The 23,863-nt window shown below is 45.5% G+C and overlaps 1 protein-coding gene across 1 annotated transcript in view; it reads left to right on the top strand.

Annotated features, from left to right (window-relative positions):
- The window catches only part of PARP12 (poly(ADP-ribose) polymerase family member 12), a 37,801-nt gene extending 13,938 nt beyond the window's left edge, over window positions 1–23,863 (top strand). The window contains exons 5-12 of the mRNA XM_036122776.2: window positions 1,031–1,154; window positions 5,388–5,583; window positions 9,191–9,332; window positions 12,122–12,218; window positions 18,529–18,604; window positions 20,435–20,565; window positions 21,392–21,543; window positions 22,752–23,863. Coding sequence (XP_035978669.1) covers window positions 1,031–1,154; window positions 5,388–5,583; window positions 9,191–9,332; window positions 12,122–12,218; window positions 18,529–18,604; window positions 20,435–20,565; window positions 21,392–21,543; window positions 22,752–23,074 — 1,241 coding nt within the window. The 3' untranslated portion in view covers window positions 23,075–23,863. The remainder of the gene's footprint in view (window positions 1–1,030; window positions 1,155–5,387; window positions 5,584–9,190; window positions 9,333–12,121; window positions 12,219–18,528; window positions 18,605–20,434; window positions 20,566–21,391; window positions 21,544–22,751) is intronic.

The following is a 23,863-nucleotide window of genomic DNA, read 5'->3' as shown; positions in this document are numbered from 1 at the left end:
TAGACATTTAGTTTTTTGGAATATATTCTTGTGGTTCAGAATTCCGAAGACATAGAAAACAACAGAAATCTCTCCTTGTAACTTTGGTGACCCAATTCCCCTCGGCAAGGAATAATATGTGTGTATCTATGTATTCAGTCAGAGTATCTCTAATTTTTCTTTTCTGTTTTTTACCCAAATAGAGGCATTCTGCACCTTGTCATGTATCTTTCTACCTAATAGCATATACCTTGGAGGTAGGTCCAGAGTACAGAGAGCTTCCTGCCGCTTTTGTCTCCAGTCTGCCTTTCCTCTCTGGGGATGTACCAGCACCTCGTGTAGGATAATGGAAGGTGGAGAGAGAAAGTGTTGGGTGCATTCCAGATGAGACAGGCAGGATGTGCTAGGAGAGACAGAGGTCCCAGGGAGCACAGGGAAGATGTAGGGGGCTGGCTGGCTGGGAACTGTAGAGCTGGGCCATTCTGTGTATTTTGGCAGGGGTAGGGCATTATGTATAAACACCTTCAGGGATATGGAGGTGTGTTGAGGGGGTGTGTTAGCAGCCAGAAGATCAAGGTGGGCTGGAGCCACACTGCTGACTTACCTGTGGTCAGATGTGTCAGGGTTTGGATGGATTTCTAGTAGAGATGAATCTGGCTCCGTTTTTGGTGTGACCGCTTCTTGTCCACATGCTACATGTATAGTGATAATGGGTCATCAGACTGCCCCCTGAAGTCTGATTGGCCTTCTCACTATCAGCTTCTTTACTGGTGAGATGCAATTCATACATGATGTAACCTACCAACATACGTGTTTTTAAAAATTGACGTAATGTCCTGTTAAAAGGGGAGGCATAAAAGGGAAGTGTGTATAACAAAACACAGTATTTCAATATTTAGATGCTCAGGTATGGCTGCACTAAAAATGACTTCCCCACAGATCTCCAAAGTGTTCCTAGGTCAGTGGGCGGTACCACCTCCGTTGAGAACCACGGCACTAGGTCACGCTGTGTCTTGCCAAGATGTCTTACTTCTTTATATTCTTATTTTAGATAAGTGCAATAAAGTTCACTTCCATTTGCCGTATCGATGGCAGTTCTTGGACAGAGGCAAGTGGAAGGATTTGGACAAGATGGAGCTTATTGAAGAGGCATATAGCAATCCCAGAAAAGACAGGTATGAAATATGTCACTTGGGTCTGCTGTGTGCCTGGGCTTTTGTGTGCAGTGTGGGGAGTTTAGACACAGCAGAGTTGAGGTTTGATCACACACACACACACACACGCGCGCACACACACACACAGCAACCTCCCTCCGCCCCAGCCTGGTCCAGAGGTGACAGCTCTGGGCTGGAAACTGGAAGTTAATGTTCACACTGCAGTTTGGTGCCTCTGTTTTCCCACCTTTCTCTCCTTTAGGGAGGAGCTGTGGGGAAAGGAGATGGTGGTACCAAGTAAGTTTTGAATCATTTGCTGCTGGGATTGATCATATACCTATATCCACATTGATTACTGCAGAAAAGCGAGAGGCATTCATTTGTGAAATTTTAGCCATTTCGTGTAAAGTCCTGCAGCTGAACTACTGTTTATTGTTCGGCTTTTAACTTTGTAATTTTTCTAAGTGTGTCTCACTATTTTCACTTAGTCAATTCAGAGTGAATTGGCAAGTCCCGGGGAGGCTTATTTTCAAATACTCCTCATATTGTGGATTGAACTTGCTAAAATATGTTGCCAAGAAGAGAATTTAAGCCTACTTTTTAAGTGGGGAAAAATAAATTTGTGCTTAGAGTGCAGTTATGCACAAATGGCTTCTGGTAAAGTATGTGAAACAAATTGTTCCCATTTGGAAGATGAATTGGCTCACATATTCCCCCCTCTCTCTTTTTCTGAGGAAAGTGCACAGATAGTAATTGTATAGTTCACTGAGTCTTGACAAATGCATGTGCTCATGTAGCGGGACACTCTTATCCAAATAGAGATCATTTTCATCACCCCAGAAAGTCCTCTCCTGTCCCCTTTGCATCCGTGCCCACCCATGGGCCACCATTGTTCCAACATCTGTCACCACAGATTAGTCTCGCCTGCTCTTGAACCCCATCTAAATGGAGCCTTACCCTCTCTTCCACCATGTCTGGTGCCTTTCTCTCAGTGCTCTGTTCTCAAGACTGAGCCACGTTGTGCTTGTCTTCTGGTGCACATGCACGAGGGCTTCTTTGGGCAGATGTTCGGGGATGAAACGGGGGGGGGGGGTTGGGGGTGGGCTGGGTCCACCTTCAGCTCTGCCAGGTGATGCTAAATTGTTTTCTGAAGTGATGGCGCCGCTTTCCACCCCCATTCACAGTCTGTGGTGACCGTCTCCCTAACATTTGGTATTGTTTGCCATCTGAACTTTTCCCAGCCTGGGGATGTCAAGTGGTGCCTCCGCTTGCATATCTCTGGGTCCTAATGAGGTAAAGTATCTCTTCGCATGTTTATGGGCCATTTGTGCTTCCTCTGAAGTGTCTGTCCTTGTAGTTTGCTTGTTTTGTTGAAGGGGAAGGTTGTGTGTTTAGTTATTTAGTTTTAGGAATTCTTTAAATTTCTGGATGTTAAATGTGCATTGAAAATAAACTCTTCCTGTCAGCTTATGGTATATTTTAATATAGAGAAGTACTTATCCATCTTTTTCTTTTATGGTTTTGTACTTTTTGAGTCCTAAGAAATCCTTCCTTATCCCAAGACCGTAAGAAAATCTTTCTAAATTTTCTTTAAAAAGTCTCAGTGTTTTAAGGACTGTGTTTACTCTTTCACTGGTGAAATATGAGTCCACTTTCATTCTTACACAGATGAATTAACCAGTTTTGCCAAAACTGCTTTTTAAAAACATATTTAATTTAAAAAATTTAAAATTGTGGCAATAATACACACATAACATAAAATTTGCCATCTTAACCATCTTTAAGGGTACGCTGCAATGGTATTAAATTCACATTGTTGGGCGGCCATCCCCACCATCCATTGCCAGCAGTTATTTTTAAACCCATCAGAATTGAACCAGATTTGGCAAAATGTTAACACATTTTATAGCTTATTTTCAGACTCATGTGCCAAATACCACTTGTTTAAGTAAGCCGTCTCTTCTCCACGGATTTCCAGTGCTACCTGTGGCAGGTGCGGAATTAGCAAATACACCCAAGTCTGTTTCTGGCCTCTTCTCTTCCGTTGGTCTGTCTTTCTCTGTGCCAGAGTCTTACCTAGTGGAGCTTTAGAGGACGTGTTGGCATCTGGTTAAGGCAGTCTCCCATCTTATCTGTCTTTGAACTGCCCAGGCTCTTGGTCTTTTGCTCCTCTTTAGAAATTTCTAAATCTCACTGGTTTATCCTGTTGTGATTTTTGAAAGTGAAATTGCATTCAATTTTGAAATTGAAATTGACAGTCCTAGAAGAATTGACATCATAATGATGCTGAGATTTTCTCTTGATTTACGTGATAGTATCTGATTTATTTAAATCTTTTAAAATACCTTTCAGTAGTTCTGTAATTTCTCCATTAAGGTCTTGGATATCTTTTGTTAGAGAATTACTTTTTTTTTCCTGTTGTATTGAGATAGAATTGACCTACAGCAGTGTAGAAGTGTAAGGTGTGCAGCATGATGACTTGATAGATGTATATATTGCATAATGACCACCACGATAAGTTTAGTTAACCTCCCTCACTTCATACAGTTACAAAAACAATTTTTTCCTTATGATACGACGAGAGCTTTTAGAATTTATTCTTTTAGCAACTTTTAAATATGCCATAAAACATTGCTAACTATAGTCATCATGTTGTACATTGCATCCCCAGTAAAAAAATTTTATGTTTCTCTCTGCTGATGCACAGAAATGACAAAACTTTTGTCAACTGTTGTATCTTGCAACTTTACTAAAATATTTTAACTCAGAAGACTCTACTGATAATTTGAATTAACTATAATTCAAAGTTGTCTATGTTACTCTTCATGTCTACCTAGAAATTAATTTCTGTGAATAGCACTTTTTAAAAGATTTTACTTATTTGAGAGTGCGAGAGTGAGCACAAGTGGGGGGCAGAGGGTGAGGGAGGGGGAGAGGGAGAAGCAGACTCCCCGCTGAATAATGAGTCTGATGCGGGCCTTGATCCCAGGACCCTGGAATCATGACCTGAGCTGAAGGCAGAGGCTTAACCGACTGAGCCACCCAGGCGCCCCTGTGAATAGCATTTTAATTTCTTTCTTTTTTATTCTTATGCATCTTCTTTTTATTGCTTTATTGTAGTGGCTAGGACCTCCTGTGCCATGCTGAATGTAAGTGGTGACAGCTGGAATATTATTTTTTCTTATTTTTTCCCTTGATTTTAAAAGGAGTAATTATTAAATGTTTCACCTTAAGCATGAGTGAATGTTCGGAACCTTTGGCCTTGCTAACAAATCCTAATTTTATTCCTAGTATTCTGGGAGGTTTGTTTGTTTTTTTTTAATTGTGTATAAAAATTGAATTTTATTGAGAGCTTTTTCTGTATTAAGAGCCCATGTTTTGCTCTCCTTTACTTGTTAATGCAGTTAATGACATTAATTTTCTGATAAGTCCACCACATTTCTAGGCTTAAGTCATAGTTAATGCAATTCTCTCTCTCTCTCTCTCTCTCACACACACACACACACACACACACACACTCTCTCTCTCTCTCTCTCTCTCTCTGCTGAATTTGGATGGCCAGTATTATTTAAGATTTTTGCATCCATGTTTGAGTGAGATTGGTCTATAATTTTTTCATATTATCTTGACCTGGTTTTTATATTAAGAAGTATCTAACCTCATAAGGATGGGATTGGGATGGTTTCTTTTTCTGTTCTCTGAAAAAAATTATGTAAAGTTAGAATTATTTTTTCCTGAACGATTAACCATGTGTCTCTAAGAATATCTAGGAGCAATATTTAATTTATGGGAAGATTTTAAACCACTGATCAGTGTCTTAAAATTGTTAGAGGATCAGTCAGGTTTTCTATTTTTCTTGAGTCAGTTTTGGTAAATTTATGATTTTTTTCAGGAGTTTGTTTATTTTATTTATTGTCAAACTAATTGTCATAAAGTTGCTTATAATATCCCTTTTAGTATCTATGGCATTTTTAATTTTTTACCTTCTGTATTTCTAATATTCTTTTTTTCTTGATCAGTCATGTAGAGATTAGTTTTATTTTCAGAGAATTTTAATTTTATTATTAGTATTATTATTTTTTATAAGAACCAACTCTCCTCCCCTCCTCCCACGTGGAACCTTTTTTCCCCTTAAGGTGTGTGTCACATTTATGTTCACATCTACCGTTTGAGCCTCTAGAAGACCACAGGTGGAACCTGAGTGTTCACTTGGCTGGTGGAGATTTCGGGTTTACCTCTCACGTTCTTTTGCAGGATCTTGTGTGCTGAGTCAGCCAGCAACTTTCACTTCGATTGTCTAGACTTTGACTCCATGATGTTTGGCGCTGCCCCAGCCCGCCGCCTCTCCACAGCCTCCTCAGTTACTAAACCTCCACACTTCATCCTCACCACCGACTGGGTTTGGTACTGGACTGACGAGTTTGGTTCTTGGCAGGAATATGGAAAACAAGTAAGTGTCATGGAAAGAGGGCAAGTGTTTTCCCCCAAGGGTCCATGATGGAGGAGCTGTTCCAGACATGAGCATGAGGGTTGTTCTGGACAGTCCTTGGAGAGTCCTTGACAGAGCCAGAGATCCCCAGATCCCCCTATGACTCACTTGCTTTGGGGGAATAAGGGCAAAACTAGTGAATTGTTCCTTTGTATGAGGTTCTGTCTTTGAATGTGTAGGTATCTGTTGGCCTCATGAGAACTGAGTGACTGTAAATTATAGTAAGATGACTTTTCTTCATTGGTTTTGTTAAATGGCAAAGAAAGATGCCTCTCTTACTGTCGAACAGGTAGCTCCAGAGGAAGTGCCTGTGTGTGCAGGAGAGTTTGTGTAGCTGCACAATAAACTTTTAAGGCTTTTTGAAGGTGGCTTTCTGCCTTCTCTGTAGCAGCAACTTCACAGGACATGGGCAAGTGTAAGAAAATGGATTTATTTCAGGTATTGATTTGGAATCTGGATCTAATTGCTGCTGTCAATTATTTGAAGATGTTCATGGCTGGATCAGATTAGAGGGAGCCCCCTGGTCACCTGTAGAGGTACAAGGATAGGGAGGTCACCACGTCTATAGGGACAGCTTTCCAAAATGAATATTGGGATATGTGGTCTGATAGACATTTATACTCTTCCAGGTTGTAAGAGGCTATATAAAAGCCTGAGATTCTTGTTCTTGCCTGGGAACACTGTAATGAGAGTTGCATGAGAGCAGGGAGTTAGGTCTTTCTTGTGCCACCGGTGTGCCCCCGTGTGGAGGATAGTGCCTGTACCTAGCAGGTCCTCAGGGCACAGACATTGGCTGGCTGAAGGACAGAGTATTTGCTGCCCTCTAGATAGTTGGTCATGGTCACTCTCAGTAGGGGCCTCACTTGAGCCCTCATCTGCTTCCCCTCTACATCCTCCAGTGCCTGCCTTTCCTTGGTGGCTGTTCCGTCTGCCCTCTTTCCCACCCGTCTCCCCCTCTTGAGCATCCTGGGGTTTCTTCCAGCTTCCTTGCCATGTGGATTTGTTCAAGGAGGCTCCCTGGCATTGCTCTTGGTTTGGTCAGGAGCAGGAGGGGAGAGGTCGTTCCTGGCATGGAGGAGCAGGAGAGAATGCGGGGCTGGTTATGCTCTGTGAATGGTGACATCATGGAGGAGCCCATGGCAGGTGAGAAGCACTTAGCAAATGTGAGAACGTCTCACATTTCGTTTTGTGATTTGTCCCCCTTCTTGGGGAGCTGAGTGGGATGACACGAGACCCTACGGACACCTATGCAAAAGTATGTTTCCCTGGGTGACTTTGCAAACTGGATTGTCACGACTTTAGGAAGTGGAGGCCTTTCTCCTCGAAACAACCCATACTTAGGGCTTTCCCTTTTTCTTTTCTATGCTACTTCTTTCTTGAAGTATAGTCAGTATATAACCTCTTTTAGAACAGTGAGAATCTCTGGGAATGACCTGGATGCATCACATGATGCTGGGGTACAGATGCACATGTGTGGACTCAGTGACTTTTGGTTGTGTGGTCTCATTTGGTACCATCAGCTGGATCCTCTCATAGGGTGGCCTGTCCATTCTAGCTTTTCCTTTCCCTCACACACTTCTGGTGTCACCCCATATTTGGATTTTTCTTAGTTTTCTGCTAATTGCCAATTGAGGATCATTTTCTTTTGATTCAGGGAAGCTAGGTTCTTTTCTGCCTGAGCTCAGGATGTACAGCCCAATTTCAGGTCCAAAATTGCCTCCACCCTATATTAATTTCCTGAGGCAGCCATAACAAAGTACCACAAACTGGGTGGCTTGGAACAACAGTGATTCATTGTCTCACAGCTAGATACTGGAAATCAAGGTGTCAGCAGGGCCATGTTCCCTTTGAAACCTGTTAGGAATCATACTTGCCTCTTCCTAGCTTCTGGTGGCTTCCCTGGCTTGTGGGTGCTTCGGTCCAGTCTCTGCCTTGTCATCAAGTGGCCTTCTCCCTGTGTCCGTTTGCACATGGCATGGCCGTTCTCCTACAAGGACATAGGTTATGTGGGTTAGGAGCCCATCCTACTCCAATATGATCTCATCTTAACTAATTACACCTGCAGTGAGGTCAAGTTTTGAGGCACTAGAGTTAAGACTATCTTTTTTGGCGATGGGCGTGGCACAATTCAATTCATAGCCTAATCTTGGGTATAAAGGTATTACTGTTCTCAGCCCACTGAATTTTCCTGTGTTAACCTTGACCTCCCTGAGGTGTTGGGCTCCAGGATGCCTTACCCTGACCTGTATCCTCTTTGGATCATTCTCAACAGGCTTCTCATGCCAGTTGATATTTGGCATTTTTTTTTTCCCCCTTTCTTGTGATCTTTGCCTTGATCTAAAACACTCTACAATTGCCCTCACCCTTTGGTACCTGAACAACCCATCCATCTCTACTGGAAAGGAAAGACCCCTGTTTATTCCTCTACTTGCCAGGATCTGACTTCTGTTCCTGTTACTTGTCACTTTTCATGGAGTGCCCGTAGGAGGTGGGACCCTGCCGGGCACAACCCTTGCTGTGCTATAGACGCTGGCAAAGGGTCAGGGGCCCAGGTGCCAAATCTTGCGGCATTTCCAGACTTCGCCCACTCCCTCCTCACTCTCCTGGCTGTCTTGCTCCTTCTGTCTCCTTCATGGGCTGCTGCTTTCGCTCTCCTTCATGAATGTTGCGGTGTCCCAGAGTCCAGCCCAAGACCCCATTCTTCTGCGTTAGTGGCCACCTTAAGTGATCTCTACACCTCTGTCTCCAGACCAGATTCCTCTTCGAACTTCAGGCTGGTATATCTAGTACCCGCCTGATATTTCTGTGGCACCTTTGCATTTTGTTCCAGGCACTGTCCTAAGTGCTCTGCATGCCTTGTTTTAATGATTCTCCCAGCCCTTTAAGGATGGGATGGCACTCTTGGATCATGATGGAGTATGATTTAAGTTTGTTACTGTTCCTGTTACTGTTCTGTTGAGATCATTTGAGGTTTAGAGAGGTTAAAATAACTTGTCACAGTTATAGAGGAGCCAGAATTCAAACTCAGTCATCCCCAAATCTTAGATATCCTATAGGTAATTGGAGAGAAGGTATGGATCAAAATGGATAATTCAAAAATAGAAGAGCTCTCCACGGGCCCAGGAAAAGGACAGAGGAGGACTACGCTCTAAAGGGTGGTGGGTACAAGAATGGGTAGAGAAGGGGCAGCCGTGCTCAGGCCATCCCTCCAAGAGGATTGGAGAATTCAGTGTTGGTGCCCACCTTTATTCGAATGGTTATGTCATCCATTATGAGTAATTTGAATGCTCCTTCTTCTTTTGCTGCCATACACTTATCCTGATTAGTAGGACCTGCGTTTACTATTTTCCTGGGCAGCTTTTAGGAGGCATTCGTGTTGGCTTCTATTCTGTGCCTCCCTCTCCTGCCACACCCCTGCTCCCTGGCTCCTCTCTCCCTGCTCCCCTGCCTCCCCCATGACACGGATATCCACCGTGGGCATGTCTGCAGTGTGGTGTGGATCGCACCCAGCAGCTTTCTTCATCATTGTAGGGTCTTGCCTTCACGAAGTCTCTGGCTTCCCCTGTAGGGCATGGAGCACCCCGTGACCACTGTCAGCAGCAGCGATTTGGAGAAGGCCTACCTGGCATACTGTGCACCGGGCTCTGATGCCCAGGCAGCCATCCTGAAGTTCCAGGCTGGAAAGCACAGATACGAGTTAGACTTCAAAGGTACGTCCTGACCTGCTGCCCTCACCCAGCAGGGCTTGGCCATCTGTTGGCTCGCCTTTTCTGCCTTCGCCCTGGAGAAGGTCCATGTACACACTGAGGACTAGGAAAGAAAAGGAAGGGGAGGGGGTTCTTGTTCCTGAAATGCTGTCCACCTGGAAGGGGAGACAGACCTATAACCAATGATGGCAGCCCAGGGGGGTGGAGGAGAATCTGCCCGGGGAGGGGGAGGTGAAGGGAGAGGAGCCTGAGGAAGGACAGGAGCCCGAAGTGTGAAGGAACAGGCCGGGTCTGCGTGTGTGCTGTGGTGCTGGTCTTGTAGGCCATGGACAAGTTCCTCTGGTCCCAGGGTTAACCTCAGTCCCTGACTGATGTCCTAGCCGTTCCGCTCTGCGCTCTGCCTCGTTCTCCCAGCGTGACAGCTCCATGTTGTCCTCTGTCGGCACCTGTGGCCTAGGTGGGCTGCGGATGGGACATGTGCTAGACACACACTTTGATTCAAAGTTGCTGGAAGCAGATTATCCTGTGCCTGTGGTGTCCTGACACTGAGCTTTCAGTGACTTGTCCTGGTTGCCTTTGCAGACAGATAGAAACAGACCAAATACCCTTTGGCCAGTTCATCTAGTGACTGACTTTGGAGGATTTTTTTTTTTTTCTTAAGTTTTAGTTTTTTTTGTGGCTTCTCTTAAGCCGTTTCCTTATGGATTTATCAGTTCAGCTCTGTTTAACTCAGTGTTGCCTTACCTTTTAAACTCTGAATCCTTCTGAACGTTCAGCACCTTTTGAGGGAATTCACTGGGCCTTCCTGTAAGTGCGGTTTGCTGTTTTCTCTATTTTTGTGGACCTTCTTCTGTGTGGAGGGCAGCAAAGTATATGTGGTGAGTTATCCTAAAACCACTTGACCTGCCCTGCTGTGGTTTTGTAGTGCTTATCATCTTGCTGAAGGTAGGATCGCTGCCCCCTCAGTGTGCCCTTCGAGAGAACGTAAAAGTGTGTTCTGCTCCGCAGGGACAACTGCTTACCGGCTTTCGGCATCTGCTGGAGAACACCAGCTGTAGGTCAGGTGGTTTGCAGTCCGTAGTCTGATAGATAAAAATGCACAAAAGGGGATGGCAAGCTACACGAGGATCGAGTCTAAGCACCGATCGGACTGTGGCTGGCAACTGGTTGAAATACTCCTTTTAAACATCTAGAAAATATCAAATCCAGAAATGTCAGTTGCAGCCTTTATCATTCTCAACCTAGGCTGCATCCCCAGGGGACATAACAGAGAATCAGGATAAGGGTGGGGGAAAAGCACATGCATACAGTTTTCTGCAAACTGCAGGAAAAAGTGTGTTCACCCCACCTGACCCAGACTCACTCAATTCTTTTTGTTGGTGGTGGATCCCAGCAGCTATAGAAGTAGTTTGAGGTGAGCTAGGTTCCCATCTCACTGAAAGGTGTAGTGAAAGCAAGTCTCAGACCCAAATCTGCCAGACACATTTATGAACTAAATATTATTAGGAAACAAGTACAGTTAAGAAATGCACACAGCAGGTCAAATGATTGGTTCCGTAAGATTGAGGAAGACTCAGTGCTGTCATTTTAGGGACTCTTGTCCCAAGCATCACTCAAGGCCACTGTCAGTGCCAAGATTCCAGAGGCAGAACTCTGACATCTGTTAGCTGGCATCAGAAGGGTAGAATCCCTAAGGTCACGCTTGTTTAGGGACGTAGCCTAGTGTATCCCTGCTGGGGGTAAATTAGGGGAAAAGTCTCACTTTTTCCTGTCTGTGGAAGGGTAGGGAGTGGGTCTTACTTATATTTAGCCAGTCTGCATGTCTTAAGTAGTTTCACCAGTGAAAACCCATTTGAGATTTATCATGATGTCAGTCAACAGGCGAATAAAAACCCATGTAAGTGTGCTAATCATTGATGGGATTTGAGCGGTGGACAACAGTAGGGCTTGTGGTAGCCATGTCTGGTGAATGGGCTCCTGATTAGAATGTGGAGGACCCCTGGGAGTGCCGATCTTGATGACCACCTCGGCGACAGCATGAGGGACACACACCTCGGTGATCGCACAGTGTATGCTCAAATGCAGTAACATAAGTTACAGAAACCTACAAATTAATATTAAAATGTTTTTTAAGTGAAAAAAAAACTGGTTTTGTACTCCAAGTGCAGAAAGTAAGACGTGACAGGGTTTTCCTGGTGGCTAGGGACACGTAATTGAGCTCATAGGTATTTGTGATTTTTCATCTCGGGGTCAGTGTCTCCTCAACCCTTAGAATGAACCTCAGGATCTTGGGGGTGGGCATGGGGCAAGAATTTTATTTATTAAAGATGGTACAGGTTTAAAAAGGTTGGGAAATACTGCTGTGGAGTCGGTTTAGTCAAATTTTAAAAAGCCGTAAGAGTAAAATTACTATATTAATTCTAAATCCCACTGGCTCAAGATGTGGTAATTTGGTCTCAGGCTGGGCTGAAGCTTTTTTTATATCCAAGTTGGGAAAAATTGCTAAGCAAAATAATAGTTTAAACAAGATTGGAAGGAACAATTTAAAAGTACTCATGTATAATTGATACGTCAATTACTCATCATTCATGTGTTCATTAAACCCAGTCTCCTAAGGATACCTATTTTCTTTATGAATATTTGAAATGTGAAAATTGCCTAATTTTTTTTAACAGACTGATTCTAGGCTTTACACATTTGGATTAGTTTCCAACCCATTTAGCTTGTATTTATAAAACATTGCTGTCCTGTGTGTGTATATGCATTTGGTGGTTTTTTTTTTTTTTTTTCAGTGTTTGTTCAGAAAAACCTGGTCTATGGCACAGTCAGAAAGGTTTGCCGGAGACCCAGATATGTGTCCCCGCAGGAGGTGAAGGTGAAACAAGCCTGGTAGGTGGCATGTGTACCGGGTGGGGTGTGCTCTGCTGCACATACAGAAAGCCTCCTCAGACTGGCTAATGCAGTAAGAGGGTTTGTTGGCTTGTGTCACTGAATATGCCAGTGCTCTGTCTCCAAGTGCCCAGCCCCGCCCCCCAGTACCTTTGTACTTTCCATAACTTAATACCATAGTGCTGGTGTTAATATCAGTGTTCCAGAAAAGGTCTGAGAATTCATGAAACTGGAAAATCAGGGTACACTTAGCACATTTCAGTGAGAGAAGTATTAGCATGGATCATAAGATGATAAATATAATGCAGGTTTATAGAGAGAAAGATGTCAGAGTATTATTCTAATTGTGGTATAGATTAATTAATTTCTAATTAAAGCATTAAGGTGCCAAACCAAATGCAACATGAAATAAAGGGAAAAAAAACTAAGACACTGGAAAAAAATCGTATAATTAGATTTTTTAAATTAACATATAATGTATTATTTGTTTCAGGGGTACACGTCTGTGATTCATCAGTCTTACACAATTCACAGTGCTCACCACAACACATACACTCCCCAGTGTCCAGCACCCAGCCACCCATCCCTCCCACCCCCTTCCACTCCAGCAACCCTCAGTTTGTTTCCTGAGATTAAGAGTCCTTATGATTTGTCTCCCTCTCTAGTTTCATCTTGTTTCATTTTTTTCCTCTCCTCCCCTGTGATCCTCTGCCTTGTTTCAAATTCCACATATCAGTGAGATCATATAATTGTCTTTCTCTGATTGACTTATTTCACTCAGCATAATACCCTCTACTTCCATCCACGTTGTTGCAAATGGCAAGATTTCATTTTGATGGCTGCATAATATTCCTCTCTCTCTGTGTGTGTGTGTGTGTGTGTGTGTGTGTGTGTGTGTGTGTGTGTGTATACACATATATATATATGCCACATCTTTATCCATTTTTTAGCTCTTTCCATAATTTAGCTATTGTGGACATTGCTGCTATAAACATTGGGGTGCGCGTGCCCCTTTGGATCACTACATTTGTATCTTTGGGGTAAATACCCAGTAGTGCAATTGCTGGGTCATAGGGTAGCTCTGTTTTTAACTTTTTGAGGAACCTCCATACTGTTTTCCAGAGTGGCTGCACCAGCTTGCATTCCCACCAACAGTGTAAGAGGGTTCCCCTTTAATTAGATTTTTTAAAAAAGATTTATTTATTTGAGAGAGAGAGGGTGTTTGTGGAGGGGGGAGGGGCAGAGGGAGAGACTCTCAAGTAGACTCCACACTCCGCACAGAGCCCGACATGGGGCTTGATCCCACGACCCTGAGATCATGACCTGAGCTGAAATCAAGAGTGGGACGCTTAACTGACTGAGCCACCCAGGCATGCCCCGTATAATTAGATATTTTAACTGTAAGTTTGCGAGGGTGTTACTGAGTCATAAAGGTATTCTTTTGCAGATTTTTCCAGAAACCAAAAAACTGCTTCCTGACTTAGGGTATAATTTAGAGAATGATTAGGGAACAGTAATAATCTCACTTCTCATATTTTCTCTCTGTTTCCATCTTCAAGTGATTGTATCTTTTTTATAACTTAGAAGGGATCTTTTCAGTAGCTCTTTGGGTTTTTCTGTTTGTTTTTAGAGTCAGATTTTGTTATTGGTAGCGTGAGCTGCGGTCTTGGCTTCTAACAAAGCATGTTGCTCTTTGTGCTCTGGTTGCATCACGAATGAATGCCAGCTCTGATGCCAAGTCACCTGTGGCAGTTTGACTGCTGGCATCCATGTGCCATGAGCTGGGAAAGGTTTGGAACCAGAGCATCATCTTTGTGGGTAAAAGATTTGTGATACACAATTATAAGGCTGCTTGTTGTGATCTGCAAGCCAGTCTAGGCTTGAAGCTGGCTCATCAGCTTGTATTTTCAGTCAAATAGTTGAATCATAGACCTGAGTGTTTGAAAATGTTGAAGTAATAGAAAAATAATGGAATTATATGCCAATAAAAAAAACAAAACCCTGTATTTCATGGTTTTATGTACTTGAATATCATGGGATACCAAAAACCCAAAAATGGATGCTGCAGGCACTAAGAGGCCAGCTTCATCCTCAGGGCGGGTTCCCGTGTGACTACCAGAAGCCACGAGGGGAGCCCCTGTCTTTGTAAGCATTTAGGAGCAGGAGAGGGCCCTCCTGCAGCTGATGGGGCATATTTATGAGCTTGGTTCTGATCAGACCCCCTCTGAACCAGTAGTTTTAGGCTGAGTGCAGATGTCCTGGGGTTGGAGCTGGGAGAAGGGTCCTTCCTGTCCAATCTACATGGCCACATACAGGGGGAGAGTGGCCTGGATGGCAGCGGGTACTACAGCGCCAGGTACACTTGGGTGTGTCACAGCCTCAGCTGTTGTCGTCAGCCAGCTACACCTTCCTTTAGCCAGAGAAATCGGGCTCATTTCTGTTTCACGGCGAACCGATAGTTTCTCTGCTGGTTCTTCTGGGGCCCCGCAGATGGACTTCACTGGTTGTGTTTGTGGAGCGTGGTCATTTAAAGGAGTTCCATACTATCAGTCCAAGAAAAAGGTATACTCAGTAGTCAGTATCTTCCTCCCTGTTGTCTCCAATGTTTGCACAATGAGTAGCCATTTACGTACATTTCGGATTTATCCTTATCTTTCTTTTTGCAAAAACGAGCAAATGCATATACATAAAAGTATTTTCTGATTTCCCTTTTCTTGCACTAAAGGTAGCGTTCTATATATACTGTTCTGTACCTTTTCTTTTCTACTTAAAAATAATTATTCCCAGGGCACCTGGGTGGCTCAGTCGGCTAAGCGTCTGCCTTTGGCTCAGGTCATGATCCCAGAGTCCTGGGATCGAGCCCCACATCGGGCTCTCTGCTCAGCGGGAGCCTGCCTCTCCCTCTCCCTGCCATTCCCTCTGCTTGTACTCTCTCTCTCAGCCAAATAAAATCTTTTAAAAAAATACTTATTCCCTTTCAGGACACTGAAGTCTTCTGAAATCTGTCAGTCTTCATAGCTCTCCATCACCAGTACATACCCTGTTTTATTGAATCTGTCCCCTTTGGAGGGATATTTTGCATTGTTTTAGGTCTTTTGTTGTTACAAGGGAAACGCCACAGTGGATGATCTGGTATACGTGCTGTTTCATATTCATGGAGGTTAAAGATCGAGAAGGTGAATGCAAATTCCTCTTAAATAGGGTTGAACCATTATGCACTTTGCCTCAAGATGCTTGAGGTACCTGTTTGCCTTGGCCTTGCCAACAAGTGAGTCATCAAGCTCTTGGACTTTCGCTCTTCTCATGGGTAGCAAAGGGTGTTAACAGTGTATTTTGATTTGCTTTCTCTTCTGAGTGAAGTTTAGTATTTTTTCCTAACTGTAACAGCCATTTGCCTTTTTCTATGGACAGTTTGTCTTTTTGTTCAATTTTCTGTCAGCCTTTTGGTATTTTTTTTAATACGTTAAGAGCCTTTTATCTACTGGGGAGATGAGCACTCAGTTTCTTATACAAGTCACAAACCTTTTCTCTTGATTTCTTAGTTGTCAGCTTTGTTTATAGAGTATTTTACCCATGCAGAAATGTTTATTTTTTAGTGAAATGTATCCATCTCTCTTGTGTATTGCTTCTGGATTTAGAGTTTAGTTAACTGTGGCTGCTTCTACTTCTGGAAGTTATTTTTGATTTTTTCCCTAATCAGAGCCTACCTTAGATACAGTTTGGAAAAATATGTCTGTCGCCTTTCTGAGACTGCATGTCTTTTGTTATTACTGTAACGTAGTCTTCAGGGGGCCACAGACACCACACATCAGAAATAAAAGTGATCATTTTGGTCAAATTCAGACTAAGATATGACTGATTCAGGATCTCCCCACTGACCTGAGAGTCACACAGTGTCCATGCAACCCAGGTGACAGCAGACAGCTGTCGTAACTCTAGCAAGCAAGGCTGCTGGGGCCTCTGTGGCCAGCTGGGACTTGGAGAGTGGGTCGCTTTCAGAAACAACTTCTCTGTTTACACAAATGACAGGGTCACAGAATATGATCTCCACATTCCAAAGTTATAATACCAGAGTTTGAGGGCAAGTTTGAAATGGCATTTACACATCAGCTCTCTGGTTTAGTTCCTTACTGTCCTCCTAGCCTCTATAAAAATGTTTTATTCATGTGATTGAGTCCTATTTTTTCTTTTCTTGCCGACTTACGGATATTTTTGGTCATTTCATTTTTTTTTCCCCTTCTACTAGTTTGGAAGTTATACACTGTATTACTTTTTTTTTTTTTTTAAAGGCCACACTAGAAATTGTAACGTGTTCTTAGGTATGAGTTGGTCAGCATCTTTGTCCTCCTATCAAATAATGTAAGAGCTCCCATATACCTTATTCCATTAATTTCCTCTCTTGTTTTTTAACTTCATGAGGTACTGTTACTTTAAACAATGAATGTTTCATTAGATTTACCCACATTTTACTGCTTTGTCCTTTCAGATTTTCTTAGATGAAGGTCTGTTGGAAAACTGTGTTTTTGTTTGCCTGAGTACATCTTTATTTTGCCCCCAATCCTGAAAGATATTTTCACTGGTTATAGCATTTTGGGGTGTGGTTATTTTCTCCTGGAACATTGAAGAGGTCATTCCACTGTCCCCTGGTTTCCATTGCTGCGGTTGCAAAATCAGCTGTCAGTCTAACCGGAGCCCCTTTTCCAGACTCACTCTTGTCTTCCTCTGGCTGATTTTCAGATTGTGTTGGTCTTGCTGTTACGCACTCTCACCCTGGTGTGGCTGGGCATGTGCTTTTATTTATCCTGTTGGAGATTCTTGGGGCTTCTTAGAACTTTGTGTCAGTGAGTCTCCTTTGTTCTCCTTAAAATAGCCTTCAGCCTTTCCTCTCCTCTCTTTTCAGAGCTTTGGTTAGGTTCTGACCAGATCCAGGCCTTCTCTCTCTCTTCTCTATGTCCCAGCTTCTCCCCCACATCTCCCATCCCCTCATTGCTGGGGCCCCATTCTGGATAACTGCCCTTCCCTTCTTGTTCAGCTCACTCCTTATCTCCTTAGGTGGTCTGCCCTGCTCGCAAGGCTGTCCTTGCAAAGAGTGTCTCTTTCACTTCTACAAGTTCTTTCTGGTTCTTTTTTAAACCCTCCACATCTTTTTATAGTTCAGTTCCTTGCATATATTTTTGAAGTTTGTCTTTTATTTCTTTAAACGCAGAAAGAATAATTGTTGTGTTATAATCTTATGATCTTGCCTCATAATTTCAGCATCTTCAGTCTCCACGGTCTGTTTCTGGCTGATTCTTGCTTGTGGGACCTTGGTTAGTTATAACTGTGCTGTTTTCCTAGGAGAGTTATTTGTGGGAGTTCTTTGAGGCTTAGGGTGAAGGTACATGTCTCATGCCAGTGGAAACAGAAGGTAGATCTATTGTAGGAAGAACAGAGCATTCTGAAATGGAGTCAGAAGGATTTCGAATTACAGGGATGTAGTCCCTGTTCCTAGACCTGTTGTGTCCCTTGTCTTTTAGAACTCAGTCTTTCTTTACTTATATTTTTTGGAAAGATCATATGGTGCTTATGTTATGTGAAACCTGTAATTAAACATGCTGATATTGCAGCGGTATGAAATAAGCTTAGTCCCTTTAAATAGGATATATACAGACTGCAAATAGCCTCTTAGCAGTTCCAGTCAAACTTCTACTGTCAGACGAGGTTTCTTTTTTTTTTTTAAAGATTCATTTATTTATTTGAGAGAGAGCATGAGCATGAGTGTTGGGGGAGGGGGAAAGGGAGAGAGAGAATCCCAAGCAGACTCCCTGCTGAGTGCGGAGCCTGATGCAGGGCTTGATCTCATAATCTGAGATCATGACCTAAGCCGAAATCAAGTTGGACGCTGAACTGACCGCCACCCAGGTGCTCCTGCCAAATGAGTTTTGACATACATTTTCTAAAATGTTTTTGTATGCCAATTATACCTCATTGAGGCCGCTTGAAAAAAGAGCTCTTTGAATTTTTAAATTGTGGATGAAAGTTTGTGTGTGCTCCTTTTATCAGATACTCTCTGCCTTCCATGCAAGTGTTGAGATACAGGTGAGAAATGGATCCCTCGTGCCTGATTGTTTAGGGTTTGGCCACGTGGGCAAAGACAGACGTGCTCCTACATGGTGGATAGTATGCTTAGGTGTTTCCTCACCTTTTACCTGCTTTTACAAAATGTTAGGCTGAGACCCCAGACTGGTGGTACCAGCTAGTGGCGGCTGCTGATAGTAGATCTGCTTGAGTCTAAGAACAAAATCTCAGTGTTTTTGTTTACATTTTGTAGCAGTGTCAAGTTTCAAGGCCCAAAGAGCATCCCAGACCATTGGGATCCCTCAGCCCTGCCAGACCCTGGCTTTAAGGTATGGGACTTGCGCTGCCTTGGGCCATGGAGGAGGGTGTTCTTAGACATAGTGAGTGAGAAGACTCCACCACTGAGGAAGCTGTGAGGCCAGGCTGGGGCTGGAGGGAGGAGCTGTGTGGGGTTTTATTTTCAGGTCTTGGGGATTTTAAGGCTGGATGACCACCAGGAAGATGGTTGTGGCCCCAAGGGGAAAGGATGTATTGTGGATGAAGGATGATGACCTGGAAATTTCTGGAAAGGGCAGAAATAGGAGCTTAACAGCTGCTTAGCCAATAAGTATTAGTTTTACTAAGCAAGAAAACAAAACCAGGGGAGGATTTGCATATGATGAGGGACATGTAGAGGGGAGTTCCTGTTGGAAAGTGCCAGATACCAGAAGATAGGAACACCAATTCACATGGCTCATGTCAGGCCTGCCAGCTGACAAGAGCTACACTGAGTTCTGTAGAGTACTCAGGTCATTGTCCACTACTCCCTCATGTATGTGGGGCCCTCAGACTGCCCTCTGACGCTGGCTTCTTGCCGAGCACTGTGCAGATGGGCTCTGGGTCTGTCTGCCCTGAGAGCACTCCTCTCGTTGAGTTGTACCCAGACCCCGGCATGCACCCAGATCCCAGCAGCCCAGACACACGTGCGAAGGGCTGCGTGAGTCTGAACAGCAGTACTCAGTGTCACAGGATGAGGTGACCATATTAAGGGGAATAGGGAAGGCTTCACTGGGTCCACACCTAAGTGATGGCCGATGCTTGTACATGCAGAAGTAGGGGACGAACATAAAGGTCAATGGAAACTGCATAGGGAAGGAGCCCAGGTCAGGATGGAGGGTGTGCAAGGATGCTGGGGAACAGGAGGGAGGTCAGGGCCGTGCTGTGGAGCGCTTGGTTGTGGGGCTGAGCTGTAGGCCATGACAGGTATGGGAGCCCTTGACAGTCTGGTCCGGGGGGGCAGGCTGGTCCCCACTTGAGGTAGAGGAGTTTGATGTCCTCCCATGGGATGGGAGCAAGGAAACCAGAGTCAGAGTTTCAGTTGCAGGAGCCCTGTGGACGTTCAGACTGCACTCAGGGTAGGGGAAGGCCATGTACAGAGGGGTTTCCCAGGGATCCCCTAACAGGCTGTCATCGGGCCAAGCCTTGTAGAGTAGGGAACAGGGCGGTTGGTTAAGTGCAGGCTGCAAGTGCAGGAATTTGTGGATTGTCACTGTGCAAAGGTCAGCTGCCCTTGGTCAGGGCCCCTCCCGGCCCCTAGGGGGTGCTATTTCCCAGAGCAAGGCACTGAGGGAGAGGTGGGCTCGGCTGGGAGGATGCAGTAGCCAGGCACCGTCCCGCAAGTCTCCTCGGGCTCCTGAGTTGATCCGTGCCCGTCTGCCAGCCTGACCTCTTCCTTAGCACTCGCAGTGAGGCGTGCTCCTGCTGCACGCACTGCTGCCCGTGAGCCTGAACCTGCTGTAGCGGGGTTTGCCCCCCTCCGCCAAACGTGTGCACTCCACATTTACTGACACCAGCTCTGATCCTGTAGACTATGTAGTCTGCCCTGTGTGGGTACAGAGGAGGAGCGGGGACGTCCTGGGGACACCCGGAGTGGTGCTGACGTGAGCATCACGTACCTGTCCTTTAGGAGGGTTTCATAGTGAACAAAAGACAAGTGACCACAAACTGCATACACCCCACAGCTGGAGAGACTACACCCCTACACCCCTGGGCGAAGGGAGAGTGGTGATCACTGTCTGGGCTTGCTGGCAGTTCTAGCATTTTATGAGCAGCCTTGGGAAGGGACTGATCTATATTTTACACTTTGAGGGTAACAGACAAAAAATATTTGCTTCCTGCAGAAGATAACCCTCAGTTCTTCATCAGATGAGTATCAAAAGGTCTGGAACCTATTCAGCCGTACGCTGCCTTTCTACTTTGTTCAGAAGATTGAGCGAGTCCAGAATCTGGCCCTTTGGGAAGTCTACCAGTGGTACGTGAGGGGCCCACTCTTGCTGGGCTGGTGACCGTCCCCTCCAGTACAGACATGGGAGGCTAGCTGCTTGCCAAACGTGTCCTGGGTTTCAGGGACAATCTGAGATGGCAGCCACTGCTTGCCCAGTGCTAGTGGCATCGGGAGCTGTGTCCCTGCTTTCCTCCCCATCTCTCCATCTTTATAGCTTAGTGCTGGCACATCCCTCAGAGCTGAGGGGGCTCAAGCTGCCCTGGTGACAGCCAGCACTTGGGCTGGTGCCTTCTGCCTCCCTGCCTGAAGATCAGCAGACTGGTCTGTGTCAGCCACCCATGCCCAGAGGAAGATAGAGCTGTTGTCCTGATAGCCAGGGAGCCGGGCCTCATTTTTGTGCCTGAGGACTAGCATGTTTTTGGGTGCTTAGCAACTTGTCCTTGTAGGGAGGAGATCTGCAGCGGGTCACCAAGGCAGGCCTGGGGTCCTGCTGACCTGTCCCCAGAAGAGGGGGTTGGAGCAGCATCATCTGTACTCTGGGACCAGTGATGAAATCAGGGTAACTGAGGGGGAGAGGGATGGCCCCCCCACTGACCAGCATGCTCCAGCTTCCCAGCTTCCCTAGCTAAGCTCCAGGGGAAGCAAGGTGGTGAGGAAGAAGTGGGTCTCGTCTGCTTCGGGAGTTCAAGAAGTGGAAGAGGCCTTGAGCTGTGGAGGCAAAGGCTTCCCTTGTGCTTTTCACCCTGGTCTCACGGGCCTGGACTCAGGATGCTTCTAATACAATGTGTTTTCTTGGGTCAGGTGGCCTGTATTTGGCACCAAGCACCCTCTGCCTCCTGTCCCATGATTCTAGGCAAAAAGGGCAGATGCAGAAGAGAAGCGGAGGGAAGGTGGTCGATGAGAGGCAGCTGTTCCATGGCACCAGTGCAAATTTCGTCGATGCCATCTGCCAGCAGAACTTTGACTGGCGGGTCTGTGGTCTTCATGGTACTTCCTACGGCAAGGGTAAGGGCAAAGGTGGCCCTGCTGACAGAACCCGGCTTTCCTCCCAGGGGCTGGGAAACCCTTTTAAAGCAAATTGATGGAGGGCATGGGGGAACCTGTGTGAGTTGATGAACTGGGTCAAACTCCATGAGTTATGGACTCCTGGCCCTCTGGGGGGCATGCCCAGCTGGTGGCACCCTTCCTCTCTGTGTGCAGCCAGGAGCCTCACCCAAGGTTCCAGCAGGAGCTGCCCTGCTCAGGCTGGGCTTTGTGTCCCTGTGGAGTGGAGGCCCTGGAGATGGTGAGCATGGGTGGGGGGAGGAGAGCAGGTGCCTTCCCAACCCCGAGTCCGGCCCCGGACTGTGCCCCCGTGATCATCAGAATGGGGATCTGAACACTTGAGATCCCAGCTGGAATGGGAGTTAGCTGTTTTCCTGTGTTATTTTTAAGCTTTATTTGGAAATAATTTCAAACTCACAGGGAAGTCTCAAGAATAATATTTTTAAAACTCCTGCATAAATTTTACCTAGATTCATCAGCTTTAACCTTTTGCTGCATTGGCTTTATTTCTTTGGACCCATTTGCAAGTAGGTGGCATACATCATGCCCTTTCCTCCTTGAGTGCCTCTTAAGAACAAGGACGTTCTTTGCTGTAACCATGACATGGTTGCTAAGTTGAAACTTCTCATATGATGTGATGCTGTAGTCAGCAGCTCCTCTTCCGACTCCATCACTTGTCCATCAATCAGCCTTAATCAGGTGTGGCAACAGCTGCAGGGGCAGGATGGACGGAAGCCAGTGGTGGGTCGTATATCCAAATGTGTGCGTGGCAGCCTCCAATGCAGGTCCCATTCAACGAACTTCGGAATTCTCGATGCGGGGCTGCTGGTGGCTACAGTGCTCCGTGTATGGGATCTTATGCTCTTTCCGCACCAACCCTATGAGGCTGGCATGACAGCCCCATTTTAGAGCTGAGGAAGCTGAGGTTTGGGGGCTAGGGAGTGATGTGCCCAGGGGACCTTTAGGATTTGAGGGACCAAGTCAGAACTTGAGTTTTCTCAGAGTTTGGTGATGCCTCTGATGCCCTTCATGAGGGAAGAGGCTGGAGAAATGGGAGGACAGGGAGGCAGGGGTGTCACCTGGCTGACGGGACACCCGAGCCTCCCCTTCCAGGCTGCGGGCTACCCCCCACCCCCGCCGCCCAGCTGAGCCCACGTGTGTCCTTGCAGGGAGCTACTTTGCCCGAGACGCCGCATATTCCCACCACTACAGCAAATCCGACACCAAGTCCCACATGATGTTCCTGGCCCGGGTGCTGGTGGGGGAGTTCATCCGAGGCAACGCCGCCTTCGTCCGCCCCCCGGCCAAGGAGGGCCTTGGCAACGTCTTCTACGACAGCTGCGTGAACAGCATGTCTGACCCCTCTATCTTCGTGGTCTTCGAGAAGCACCAGGTCTACCCGGAGTACATCATCCAGTACGTCAGCTCCACCAAGCCCATGGTGGGGGCCTCCACCCTCTTCTCCTTGGCATCTTTCTTTGGGGGCTGGTAGTGAGCCCGCCAGGGTGTTTTTAATGCCTTTCAGGCCTGTCTTCCTTGGAGTAGCTATTCAGGAAGGTGTGGTTTTTGGGTTTTTTTTTGTTGTTTTTTTAACAAAAACTTTTAATGAACTGTTCATTTAACGTTGACTTCCTGATGAAGTTACATTCTTAATCTCGCACTGGTAATGGTTTTCGGTTTTAAGCCACTCTTGGGCTCGTTACTAGACTAACCAGAAGTGATTATAGGTGGTCCTGTTATTGCCTTTTACTAGTGTGTTAAAGTTTTATTACTTACACTCTTTGTTGACTTTGTGGCTGATCAGCACCAGGCACAGAGTTTCTAGATACTATTTTATGGATTGATTTTAAATTTAAGTTTCTATCTCTGCCGTGAGTCATTTGGTTTTTCAGGGTCTCAGTGGCATCTTGTTTAATTTTTTGTCAAAATGACACAGTAGCCATCAGTGCAGGAGGCCTCCCTGTCTGTTGCTCTGGCTCTAATCCAGGCAGCTCTTCTCCTGGGCTTCTGGCCTTGGAGTCGGCCCATCAATCACGGTGTGAGAGCAAGTGGCTACTGTGTGGCGTCACTGGGGCCCTGTCGTGGGGTCCACACCATTCAGTGGAAGGTGACAGGGATGAGTGGCTGCCAAGGACCCCCGGGCTCTGCCCACGAAGGCCCATTCCCACATCTGAGCACACTGGACACCCTCTGAATGTGGGTTTTCTGTTCCTGTGAGATTTGAATACCTGTACTGCAAATGTCACAACGGAGAATGGAAATAAAAGAATATTTATCTGAA

The sequence above is a fragment of the Halichoerus grypus genome, chromosome 12, assembly GCF_964656455.1.
Source record: "Halichoerus grypus chromosome 12, mHalGry1.hap1.1, whole genome shotgun sequence".
NCBI lineage: Eukaryota > Metazoa > Chordata > Mammalia > Carnivora > Phocidae > Halichoerus > Halichoerus grypus.
This window is presented reverse-complemented; position numbering and strand designations above follow the sequence as displayed.